Genomic DNA, 13,304 nt, shown 5'->3' on the forward strand with positions numbered 1-13,304 from the left:
CAGTATTCAGCAAACAGCAATTGTTTGCTGGCCATGATGCCTACTGGCATATAAAGGAAAAGAAAACATGCTTTAAATGGAATTGCAAATGTAAGGAAAACTGTGTAGACTTTTACCTGGCAAATGACAGACACCACCTAAACAACAGTCATGATCAGGAAGGAGGGATATAGGATTAGATCATACTATCAGAAAATGAAAGCTTCCCATTTACCCTTTAGTTCTTTCCTGGGCACAATGCTCCCTTCCCTAGGATAAGTATGTGTTACCAACAAGGGACAGGGTTAATAACATTCTCACAAACCATTGGGAGGAACAAAACATTACTAAAAAACCTACATGAAAATACTTTTCAAGTGTTTAAAAGCTGTGTTATTCAGCGCATTTAAAGGCTCCATTTGCAAGGCATTGCAATGAGACCACTTCTGCTATTAAAGTACAAGTCAGCAGTTTGTGGCAAAAGGGCAGAAAAATCATTGACAGAACAAAAATTAAATCCTCTAATATACAGTTAGGATCCAAGAGCAAAAGACTAAAATACTGGAGAATGGTGACCAAATATCCAATGTGTAAAAATGACCCTGTGCCCAGTCATTTCCAAATCTGGGTATGAAATCCATGCAGGTTTTGCAACTCACTTTGCTTTATCAGCTGCACTATTTTTATTATCTTGGGGTAACACTTTGCTGAGTCAAGTGAATCATAAAGCCACAGAAAAAACAGAAGCTGTCAGGGGCCCTGGAGCTGGGGCCTCTGGAGCTGCCTTGGCCAAGCCCTGCTCAAGGCAGGTCCAACTACACTGGGTTGCCCTGGGCCAGTCAAAGCCTGAGCATGTCCCAGAACACAGATTCCACAGCTCCTCTGGGCTTGTGTTCCAGTGTTTGACCAGCCTTCTGAGGAACAGGTTCTCCCTATGATTCAACTGGCACTTCTCATCTTCCACTGGCTCCATCTCCATCTCTGCTCTGGCATTTGCCTTTGCTGGGCATGGTGAGGTTCCTGATCTACCCTTTCTAGGGCTGACATTGCCTGGTCTCCTGTCTGGATACTCCTGTTCTTGATTATGGGGGAGGAACTTAAACTCATGACATCTTTTAATACCAAGTCCCAGATTATGGCAACAGGGAACACTTTCAAGTGGAGATGTATTCAAGAGATATATGTTTCATGTAGTGAGATTCACAGAATTTTAGTATTTATTTCAAAGGTAAATTTAAGGTAACATTAGAATCTGAATGAGAAGTAAAACAATATCCACCCAGAGGTGGACAAAAACATAGTCTGAAGATTGCTAGAGAAGCATAATCCTTAATTATAGGGAAATTTAAGCAAAAATTAGAACAGTAGATGTACCTATCATAAAAATCACACTATCCCCATCCACCACCACCACAAAAAAACCAAAAAATCTGGGTGCATACTTACTTAACAACCACTTCTGTGTCTATTTCTTCTATCTGTGATACCGTACTAACCACACACTGTCAAATTTTAAGGAGGAAAAAAAAACAAAAAAAAAATAAGATTTTAGCTTCTTTCTAACCACTGCTGAGTTTCATAACAACCACATTAATCCTCAAGTTAAATAAAGTAAAATAAGAAAAGAAAGACATACTTGCATCACTTAACAACTTGTTTCTCTAAAAACACACAAAAAAACCCCAAAAAAACATCAAAACCCTCCCAAAAAATCTAAAAGAAACCCCCCTAAGCAACTGGTGCATACAAAACTGGCCAGCTTCTTCAGGTCTCCAGTACAATTTTCATTCCAAACACATCTACAGCTCTACTGCCATTTCATTAATCTCTTTTCCCATTACTTGTAAGCCCAAGGTACAAATCAACTCCCCTCAGACTGAAAAAGGGCTTTTCTCCCAAAAGCCGGTCAATAAACTGAACAAATGAGTAGCAGAGTGTGAACTCATCTTGCCTTTAAGCAGGTTTGGACAATCCCAATGGTGTCTGAGGGCTGCCATCTCAAGCTACGTGGGCTTTACCTGTGTTCTGAATAATGGTGGTCAGTACAGAAGCTTCTGAAGAAGAACAGAACTATGCAGTGTGCTCAGTGCTTGCAAACCTCTCCTCTTACACTTGCTTGGCAACAAAAACCTACCAAAATTCGCTGACCAGAAGAGCCCAACAATGCATTTGGAGAGGAAGCACATTTGAGGTGTGGCAAGAAAAGAGTTTCCTTTATTAAGGAAAAGTACCCCAAGAGTTGAGACAACAGGTCACCATACAAAAGCATTGCACAAACCACACAGGAATTACACAAATCCTGCCTATTCTCCTTATTGAACAGAAATTTACACTGGAATTTGGTTAATTGTTGTCTACTATTAAGCAGAAGGGAAACCTGAAAAACTCAACTTACATTTTCCCAGCAGGATGGGGAAAGCATTTTGAGACTCAGAATGAGCAGAAAAACAGGGAGTGCTACCTGTCAAACATGTATCTGTATGATCAAACAAAGAATCTGAAGGGAAAAAAAAGTCTCCTTATGACTGCTGATGCAGGCAAGTGAAAAGCCAGTGGAGACCGCCAGACAGATGAACAGCTTTATCCTGGTGTCATTCATTAATTCCTTTTTTTTTTATTTACCAGCAATATGGGCCTATTCACCTTGTACAACCAGACCAACAGAACCATGGGGCTGAAATGTGAAAAGGATTGGAACAGCCAAGTCTGGCTTAAAACAAAAACCTTCAAGTAACAGTATTAAAAAACCAAATCCAAACTTCTAAAAATTAGGTTCCCAACCCAGTTCACAGTGCAGCTGTGAGCTGCAGATTATCCTATGAGGAGATGCCCAGCTTAGCACCTATCTCCCAGCCTTTGAGATACAAATCAGAGGGAGTTCATAGCACATCAGAGTATAACTCTTTAAATAATCACCTATCTCTAGGGAAAAAAAAAAAATTCTTACACAATATTCTCACATATGTGGGCAAACAAACAAGATGAGTAAAACCACACACACTCCCAAGTTCAGCCTAAGATCTGTTTGCAAACAAAAGTCATCATGTCTCTATCCAAATTAGCCAATGTATTTCCTCCAAAGCAAGAATCTGAATATTGCTCAAACATTGATTTTAGCTGATTTTATCAATAAGGTTTTCTGGCTTGAAAGATACTCTGCCCTAAATGGCAAAGCACCACACCAATGCAGAAAAGAATTTGGGGCTTAATTTAAGTTTGTTTTACAGGTAAGCACTTCTACCTTCTCTATTACTTCACCTTGCTCTCTCAGAAATAGGCAAGAATATTTTCCAACCTTTTTTCATGTGCCTATGCTAGATCTGTGTTAACATTAAGGCAAGAAATATTTTTTGCACCATTTGCAGGGAATTCATTTGTTTAAACTGGCAAGTTCTTTGATTCTCCTTTATGTGTTTACCCCGAGAACTCGAGGGTTTCGCCTTACAGGTGTTGGGAGGGAGAGGTTGTTAGTGTGGTTTTGGAGTGTTTGTTTTGTTGTGGGTTTTTAATGAAATGTAGTGCTATGACACAACTCTACTATTTCAGAGAGCCACGTGTTAAGAAAAGGGAAATTCACAAGAATGTTAATTTTACACAGAAAACAGGGAGCTTATGTTACCTACACCTTCCAAAAGTTATTCTGTAAAGACCTCTGTGCTTCAGAGAACCCTTAAGTGCCTGCAAACTCAGCTGCTCTGAGAGACCATCAGCCACCAAAAAACTTCATCAGAGCTGTTCTTAATGACTAAAAAATTATTTGCAACGGGTAGAGAAAAGCTTGTCAGGTACATTAGAAATGTCTGTCTTACCTGTTTAATTATATTCTTTGCAGTATTAATCATTTCATCTCCATATATTTCATAAAAATTTAGCTTCCTTTGTTTTAGAAGTCCAAATACTAAAGATACAAGTCTCTCCTATCAAGAAAAGAGAAAATTTAAAAAAAACACATATGAAAAATATCAAGGTGAAGACGAGAAACAATTTTAAGAAATTGCATAGCAGTAAGAAAGTTCATGTATCAAGCACACAGTGAACAGCATTTAGGTCAATCTAATTCCTCCAGATTAATGCCAAACTTTGCCTACACAAAAAAGTTCCCTGTGGCAATACCAACTGAGTCTCCCACCCCCTTTCCTGCCAATTCCTCAACTGGGCTCATTCACAAGTGCTCAAACCTGTGGATATTTCTAACCATGAGTGAGTTTCCTGATCCTGAGCAAGAGTGACACTAAGCACAGCCTGAGAGGCTGGCACCAGAGGGCAAGGAACCACAGGGCAGAAAGGGGAGCACTGCAGTGCTGCTGCCAACCACTGCATTTCATGAACTGCATTAACAAGGCTGAACAGGTCACAGGCTCTAGCAATTAATAAAGAGCCCTACAGGCAAAATCCAGAAAAATATCTTCTGGGCTAGAAAGCATCCACAATAGCTTAATCTGTGTATGTTTATGATCTTCAGAGGAATGAAAAAAAAATATATATATACTGTGAATGAAGCATGCATTCAGAGCAAGCATATGCTTGGTATAAACACCCATAAAAGCATTGGGAAACAGAATGAGAACAATATGTAAATAACAGCTTTCATAGCAAAACTTAAATTTTACAACCAAGTTGATCAGAGTCCATGTTCTTTTCCACTTAGATGCTTAGGTTCATAAAGTGAACTCATTGTACATTTAATCACAGAAAAGAAAACTAATTATTTTGAAAAAATAAAGTGGGCCTGGATTGCAGTTCAGAGTTTAATTAGAATTATTTAATTTTATCAAGCACAAAAATAAATGGGTGGGGAGAGGTGTGGATGAGAAGATAAATAGTCTAAAATTATAGTGTTGCTACTAGGGACCTGAGCGAATTAGTTGGTGCTAATTAAGTATGTTAAAGATGCAAACATATTCATGAGACAGTTTATTTCAATAACAGACATACCTCTTCTAGAATTTGGCAATCATCTTCTAGGGGTCTATTTAAATCATTGCGAGCATAAGTTGAAAACTCTGCAATCATCATTTTATCTATCAGCTTCTCCAGTTCACAAAGCTGTGAGCCAAGATGCCTAAGAAAAACAGCCATTGAGATATGGGGTAAATAATCAACCTGAAAACGAATCATTAGTTCACAGGTGAAGAAAATAACCACCCAGCAGGAAATTTCCATGCAATCAACGCTGGCTTAATGGGAGGCTCCCATCTTTCACTCCTCAGAGCAGCTGAAATCATGCATTTTTCAGGGGCACTATCACCTTAAACCAAAACATATGGATTTGAATATTGATGGAGGATAAAATTTGGAAGTTGGGCTTTTTGCTTTTTTTGGAAGGTGTGAAATACCTCTCTGCCCAATGAGGTGAACCAGAACTAAGAATACTCAGTGCTTGTCAGTATAAAGGTGTTAAAAAGAAGGAATACTTCTTTTGCTTGTTGAGTTCCTCAGATCATCAGTCCACAAGTTCTTCTAATTCAGACCTTTGAGCTTTTGATGTGATCACAGATTAAATTCACATGACAGGATGGCTTTCAGAGAATACACAGGAGTTTTTAAATTTGCTATTTTTATGCTACTCTAAATTAAAAATATTTTTCCCACATATGGGAGATTTTAGACCATATTTTGCAGACTGTTGTCATACAGAACCACAAGGGAATTTCTCACATCAGAAATGCCAACCACCCTTTAAAAGTGTGAACTTCCGAGCTGTCAAACACTCCAGGCTTTTCAACTTCCACTAACAGCTGGAAACAAGTGTCTGTAAAAATCAGACTGCCTTTTCTTTAACAAAAACAAACAGACACTTTGCAAATGAGAATTAAGGGGAGCTATGATATTTTAGATGAGCCTAGATACAAAATGGGGGGGATGAACATGGCTTTCATTCAGTGCTGGTGTAGCTGGATCCTTTGCTGTTAGAGCTTAAGACTCCTGGTTCCTCCTCCTTGCAGAAACCCACATGGCCAGCACTGAGTTGAAGTCCATGAATCTTGCTGGATCTGAGTTGAGCAGATTAATTTATTTTAATTTCAAGATGACCAGGGATGTACCTGCTTTTGAAATTGTTGTTCAATAATTCATTGACATGGACAAAGCAGACACATTTCAAATATCTAATTTAAGCAAAAATAGCCTGTAGAAAATCCAAGCTAGTTGCATCATGGGCATTTCAGAACAAACACAACAGGGAAACACCCCAAAGATTAATGTAACTGGAGTTGCAAAACTGACTGCAGCACTAGGAGCCACAACACAAAGACTCTCACTGAGGTAAGCATGAAGATGCTCCTGGGTACATTATTTCTGTACCTGTGCTGAACTGCACTGAAACACACCCAAACCTGTCCTCTCAAACCCCAGCTATGCAAACATCCAACAGCTCCCAGCACCTGCCCCCACTGCTCTTTGTCCAAGAGGTTCTAGTCCCTAGCAGCCACAGAAATCCCTCCAACCTGAAACACTCAGGAGCAAGCCAAACCTTAATTCACACTCCAGCAAAACACCTTGGGAATTATCTCTGAACAGGTACCCCTCACACATCAGATCTTTCCAATGAATGCTGGATATGACAACTCTACCATGGAAAATGACAACTGCAGGGTACAGCCTCTTTTGAAACACACAAATGAGAACTATTTTTCTGTGTATCTGTGGTTTACTGTATGGAATACTGTAAAAGTGTGGTTGGCCAGCATACCTGTGGGGAAAAAAACCCAAAACACTAAGCAAAAAACCAAACCACCCCCCCACCAAACAAACAAAATCACTTTATCTCCATCACCCCAACAAGCACTGTGAAAACAGTGCAAAAAGTGTTTTCACAGGTTTTTAAGTTAGTTAACACATTAGCTTTCTTTTGTAAAATTAAAAGAGTGAACTTGAAAAGGTTAGAGCTCTAAAACTTTAATTCTATCCTAGAGTAGTAGCAAGCAGTTACAACTGACACACATCATTGGTGACATTAACCCAGACTAAAGACACCAGAGTATTCCATCACAAAACCTTTACGATTTTTTCATTTTTTGCTATAACTAGAAACAAACTACATTTTTCTCTGCATACAGTATGACAAGGGAAAAACTAATTGATGATTGAATAGTCTTCTTACTGCTTTATATTGAATGATTCTGCCATGACTCAACTGGAAACACCAAATTCTACAAGCTGTCATGGTAACACTAAAGAGGCTGGGAGTTTTTTTTTTCATCAGATATTTAGTAAAAAATAGTAACTATTTAGAAAATGTGTTATTGGTTTAGAAGGATGTTGTTAAAATAAACTGGGTATTTAACTCCCTTGACAACTGCATCATTCTTGCTCAGAATAAGGCAAGGAGACACCTTTGGTATTTCTTGCTGAAGATTATGTGCTTGCCACCAATTCAGATTTAAAAAAAAAAATTATTTATTTTTAGAATCACAACATTCTACTGAGAAGTTTTATCAAGACTTCCATCTTTCCACTGCACATTATTTCTTCACACAAGCTATATTCACAGGCCACTGTGAGATTTGGGAATTGTGCTGGGCTTCTCAACTACACTTGCATTTCTGGTGGGGTACACGACTTAGGTCACCTTAACTCACCTTTGCTGTCCAAAGCAGAGAGGACATTTCCCACACACACCACTGTCTGTAACTACCAAAACAACCAGCTCAGCTTTACTCATAGAAATTATTCTTTACAGACAAGATGACTATCTACCTGCAAATATGTTCCACACCTGAGGGTAATTTTGAAACAATGGCACGTTCTTGGGACATCATGTCAATCAATGACACAGAATGGCACTCTGCTGACAGAGCACACAGGTTACCCAGCTGCCAAACACAGCTGATTCTGAGTGATGCTGGCACAGGGCTGTAGAACTGTCACCAAGGTCAATACAAAGGTGACTCAGTCAAGGGCTGTGCACCAGAATCAAGTGGTTAATAGCAGGAACACTAAAGAGGACAAACTGCACTGAGGCATCTGAAGAGAGACAAGGTACACCTTTTAGATGGTCTGTTTCCAGGTTTTTTAACAAAAACACATACAGCAACTTCATCCCAACAATTTATCAGCTTTTAATTTTTTTTTTCATTTTTAATACTTTTTCTAGGACTTTTTCCTGAGTTCTTTTCTACATAAAATTTAAGTGTTTTTCCAAACGAGCTAGAAGAATGTGTTAGGAACTTGACAGAAGAGATGGACAAGAGCAGTAACTATATAAAGTTCTGAACATTCATGTTGCAGGTACTGAGCACCAACCATACTTCCATTATGCAAGCTGTGATCCACTGGGCTGCAGGAACCACAAAACCTCTAAAGAAAGCACCCCTCACCCAACATCAACTTAGAAAACCTAGCACACAGCTCCTCACCTGGCTAATGCAAGCCTTGGAGCTGATTTAACCACACACTGCTTCTGCCAGCATCATGCCACACTGGCAGCTTTGCATGCACCACTTTTAAACCACCTGTATCTTATGATAGCTTATTTTAAATAAGATAGAAGGATTCTACTGTGTAAATACTCCTGCATGTTCCTTTAACAACTCCAGAAGCCACTAAAGGCACAGGCTCAAGGACACATCCTCCTGCTGCCTGCAGGAGGATTGCAGACCCCCATGTGGAAAAAACCCCTCAGCTACAAGCCATGCAAGATGAAAGTCCAGCCACAGCTTTGCTCTCATCTCTGCACCCCTAGAACACCTGTAAACCAGAACAGAGGACAAAGCATTTAGATGTCAAAAGTTCATCCCACCCCAAAAAAAAACACCCCATCTCTGGCAAAGGCATTAGTCACACTGCTTATGCCACACTTACATTTTATACCTTCTGTATTAGGTCCTCTAAGAATAAATGAACAAAGGTGGAACAAATCCCTTCGGCCAACATAATGTGCTCAACACAATCCAGTTCTGCTTGCATTTTATGTATTTCCTACGTGGTTACCTACCGGAAACTGTGAATACCTTGCAGCTCTTGTTGTAACACCTCTTGTGTTGTTGCTATTAAGTCCAAAGCTCCAACATACTCCGAAGTGGAGAGCAGCAGCTGTACTGTGGGCTGTGTTTGGTGTACAGTAGCCATTAACTTCAGTTTATTGTACACTTTTATACAGTTATTTCTGGTGAGCGACAGTCTTAAAACTCGAAGCGATCCTTCACACATTACTTTATCAATTTTAGAGATTTTCTCTCTAAGCAATTTTACAGCCTGGGAGGTTTTCCTGAGGTAGTCCTGCAACTCATGCTGAGAGGTCATTGCATGAAAAAATGCTTCTGAACGGAGAGAAATCTGATGAGCAATATTGACTTCCACAATGTCCAGATAATGGCTCAGCTGGGAAGAGGAGGAAAGAGGAAAAATCAACACTAATTGTTATGACTTGGAAGCTTTATCATCATGCAAGTACACTTTCAGAGCATTTGTCTCATTGTCTCACAAGGAAATTTTGCTAAAAAAAGTTAAATCCCTTTGTCGTTGTGGTTTAATAACTTCTTAAATTAACTGAAAATCACTGTGGGAAGACTGATTTGATGCCTTTTCTGCTCGAAAATAAAAAGTTAGAAAAGCAAATAAATCTAAAATACTTAAAGTTTTGTACCACATGCTTGCACACTGGCCACAGAATATGGAGGACAACCAGGAGACAGCTCAGGATATTGGTTTGCAAGCAACAGTATATATATGCAGATATGCTGTGAAATTTGGGTCCCTGAAGCTGCTAAAGTTGCAGCCACTATATTTGATGACACTGGAATGGCTCTGCTTATCTAAAAAGCTGTAGTACCTTCTTTGTAGAAAAATCTTCAGGGTATCTCTGGCTGCAGTTGTACTTTTGCCAACCAGCTGGAATTAGTACTAAGCCTGTTTCCTGTGTGCTGGCACTGTGGGATTCCCAGAGACAGAGTACACCTACATCTTCAGAAGCTGAAATTCAAATTCTCCATGTCCAACAGTTACCAGACCACCGTGCTGGCCTGATTCTTTGACTGTAAAAGCTCTGTGTTTTGGCTTATGCTGAATATGTAAACTCAAAGGACTGAGGCTGTAGGATGCTCATCTGAATGTTAATACTCAGATGACCTGGTTTCTCAGAGATGCCAAGCATTCAAACGTCCTGCTGAATTCCAAAAAGCCAACCAGAGATTGGAAAAGATTGGAAAAGAAATCAGCTGGAGAATGTCTCATTCTTGGAGTTATTTTCATGCTGCTTCCTATGGATACACTGGGGATTTATACAATATGCAAACCTTTTTTATTCACATCTAATTTAATCAGAAGCATCCTCCGCCAACCAGCTGTGACACACCTAGCCACAGGGAAAACCAAGACAGACTCTGACACAGGGATCAGAGAAAGGGCTGTTGAAAACAATTATTTATGTGCTTGTACCAACCAGATACCCCAGGTCCCTTCCAGAGCAAACAGCACCTGCCTCAAAGAGATTACAGTCCCAATGTAGGGCAACACATGTGAGGAGGTAAAGAAGAAAACATCAGGAGGAAATTTCTGAAGTAGATCAACAGCAGCCCAAAAGGCTGTAAGTAAATCTTGCTTAAGACAAGGTTTTCAAAATCCTTTTGGAAAATGTTGCCTAGAGCTAGGGACAATTATGGCAGCAGAGTGCTTATTTACATGTGGTAAGTGTAAACCTCATGCAGTTCAGAGGCTTTAAAAAGTAAAATAACAAATTTGGGCTAATTTCAGTCATACAAAGCAGTGTTTTCACTCCTCTGCATCAGTGAGGGCTCTGGGTCTGCTTCAACACAAGTCCTTTGAGTGTCCATGCTGCTGCCAGGCACATTTTGGGAATTTCACAGCATATACCAGATATTGCTTTTTCATCTTCAGACAGCAACTGCTCCAAAAAACTCCAAAGAAGCCTTCCTCCAACTTTAGATGTGAAGGACAACCTAATAAACCTTTGAGTTAACCTCCAGCAGAGTCTGTCACTTCTTTCTGAGCTGGCAGGAGAGCAGGAAGATTAATTCCCAGAAATTTGAAAACACCTTCCAGACAATCTCATGTTATTTTTTCCTAAGGTACCTAATTTTTCCTAATGTACCTCACTACTCAGATTTTCTAAAAGCATTTTATTGGTATTGGTACTGTAAAGATGACTCATTATGAGATTTTCTATAGTATGACTATGTAACTAGCAAAAAAAGATAAAAACAACCAAGAAGAGACTTCTGTTTCCAATATTAAAGAAATTGCTCTGCTTTCATGTTCTCCTTTGTGAAATGCAAAAACAGATCAATGCAGACAACAACAAAAGTAAGAGGAATCTCCTAAAACACAAACACCATAGAATTTAGTATTGCTTTTAGCATAGAAACCACAGCACCTTGAGTCTGAAATTTTCCTGAGATGCTGGAAAATAACAGTGTGACACAGTGTACAACCCGTGCAATCCAGCTTTCCCTTCTCACAGAACTGCTCTTGCTCCCTAAGAAAACCACTCCACACCTCTGAAGTTCTCCATGTACAGCTGTTTCAGTAAGTTACAGCTGTCATGAAGAGCCAGTTATTACATCATACACAGGTTCTTTTTTTCCAGATTTGACAGATCTACTGAGCAGGGAAAAAAAGTTCTCCTTCAGTAGGATGCTTCCTGCATTTACTAACAATCTGCAGCCTGGTATAAAAGGAGAGACAGCAAAGCCCAAAGTGATGTCTCAAAAAACTCTACACAGCAGCAGCCATGGAGCTCCTTTGCAGTCACCACCAGCACTGATGGATAACCAAAATTATCAAGGTAACTTGTGTCAAAGTTGTACCTTTTCTTGAAGCAACTTGGAGGAAGCTGCATCACGATTTCCTTTTCCACCAGCAGTACTAAAATGAGACCATGGTAAAACGGCATTAAACGTTAAGGAATCTTCCAAGGCAAAATCTGGTTTCATAAAAATCTGAAACAGAAAAACAAAAGAAATAAATGTGCCTCACTCACTCCTATATTTTTTGCCCCAGTTAAACACATCTCCTGTCTCATTAAGCTAACAGAGACTTTATTTGTTGATTTTAAAATCCAGATTTTCATTTACCCAGGCAAACAAATTAATTCCAGACCTTACAACCAATGTACTTGTAAAGCTTGTGTGATCTGACAGTCATATCCTCCTGAAAGTGGAAGTCACAGCTCCAAAATTACATAAGTATTCAACCACCTGAGACGACCTGAACACCCTGAGTGTGCAAACACAGGCAGCTTTGAAGTGCAGGTGGACCCTCTCAAGGATTTGAGCAAAGCTTCCTCACTAACGAGGGCATCCTGCTGCTGCTGTGCTCATTCCTGGGGCACTGCTCCCACCAGGCTGATCATCCAGCTGGCTGTCAGGGTGCAGCCAGAGTTCCCTGGGAGGGAGCAGAGCCTCCAGCTGACATCCTTTAGGCAGGATGTAGCAACTGTGCTGGGCACAGGAAGAGAGTGTAACCGATAACATTAACCACACCTCCTGCAAAACAATTAATCTAAAATTCTCTCTGGTAACATTATTTATACTTGCAAAACCTTGAGCTTACAGGCAGGCAGTGGAACCCTCTTCCTTTTATTTATGAAGTGTAATTTTAAAAGGTTCAACACAGACGGAGCATCACACCACACTCAAGCATTCTTGTTTCCTGGACTTTAAAACACTGCAGTGACAGCTACTCAAGTCACAGCCTACACAACTGGCACAGAGATGCTGACCCATATTAACACTCTGACTTCTTACTGTACCTATAAAAAAATTATTCAGACTAAAATGGAATCTAGAGCTGACACAAAAACCCACATCATGTATGCTCCATGCTTATATGCAAGAGCTCTGATCAAGGATTCAAGGAGTTAAACTTAATGCTGAGTTGTACACTAGGCAATATTCAAGCTTTTCTCAAACTCTTCAGTTTTCCCTTCCTCCTAGACTGGCTAATTCTGCTCAGCTTTGAGGTCTTAACTTCATTTATTTAAAGATGAAAAAAAATAATGGTAGTGTTTAAAGTATAATAATACTTTAATAGAAAAAGTGAGACCATGGAAACAATAAGGAAAAAAAACCCAAAGCAAATCATCCTTAGTCTTTAAATTCTGAGCACTACAGATGCTCTTGAGAATCAACCCAAGTCATCAGTGAGGGCAAAATTTCTACAAGGAACAGAGTACATGCATATATTCAACACTTCATGTGAGAATGCCTTACAACAGCTCCAAGTCCACAGAAGCCATACCTTAGGTACTTGTTCCAGATCTGTCCTGGATTTATCTAAAATTAAACAAAACACAGGTAGTCATTAATGAGCAAACCATAGGAAACAATTCCCTTGAACAAGTGAATCCCAAGTGAGGAAGTTTCCAA

General features: G+C 39.6%; 1 protein-coding gene across 1 annotated transcript in view; it reads right to left on the reverse strand.

Moving 5' to 3' along the window:
* The window catches only part of VPS54 (VPS54 subunit of GARP complex), a 44,987-nt gene that overhangs the window by 17,785 nt on the left and 13,898 nt on the right, over positions 1 to 13,304 (reverse strand). The window contains exons 6-11 of the mRNA XM_021555839.2: positions 13,177 to 13,211; positions 11,745 to 11,876; positions 8,915 to 9,300; positions 4,915 to 5,041; positions 3,789 to 3,896; positions 1,426 to 1,481 (exon numbers count right to left, since the gene is read on the reverse strand). Of these exons, the coding sequence (XP_021411514.1) occupies positions 1,426 to 1,481; positions 3,789 to 3,896; positions 4,915 to 5,041; positions 8,915 to 9,300; positions 11,745 to 11,876; positions 13,177 to 13,211 (844 nt within the window). The remainder of the gene's footprint in view (positions 1 to 1,425; positions 1,482 to 3,788; positions 3,897 to 4,914; positions 5,042 to 8,914; positions 9,301 to 11,744; positions 11,877 to 13,176; positions 13,212 to 13,304) is intronic.

The sequence above is a fragment of the Lonchura striata genome, chromosome 3 (assembly GCF_046129695.1).
Source record: "Lonchura striata isolate bLonStr1 chromosome 3, bLonStr1.mat, whole genome shotgun sequence".
NCBI lineage: Eukaryota > Metazoa > Chordata > Aves > Passeriformes > Estrildidae > Lonchura > Lonchura striata.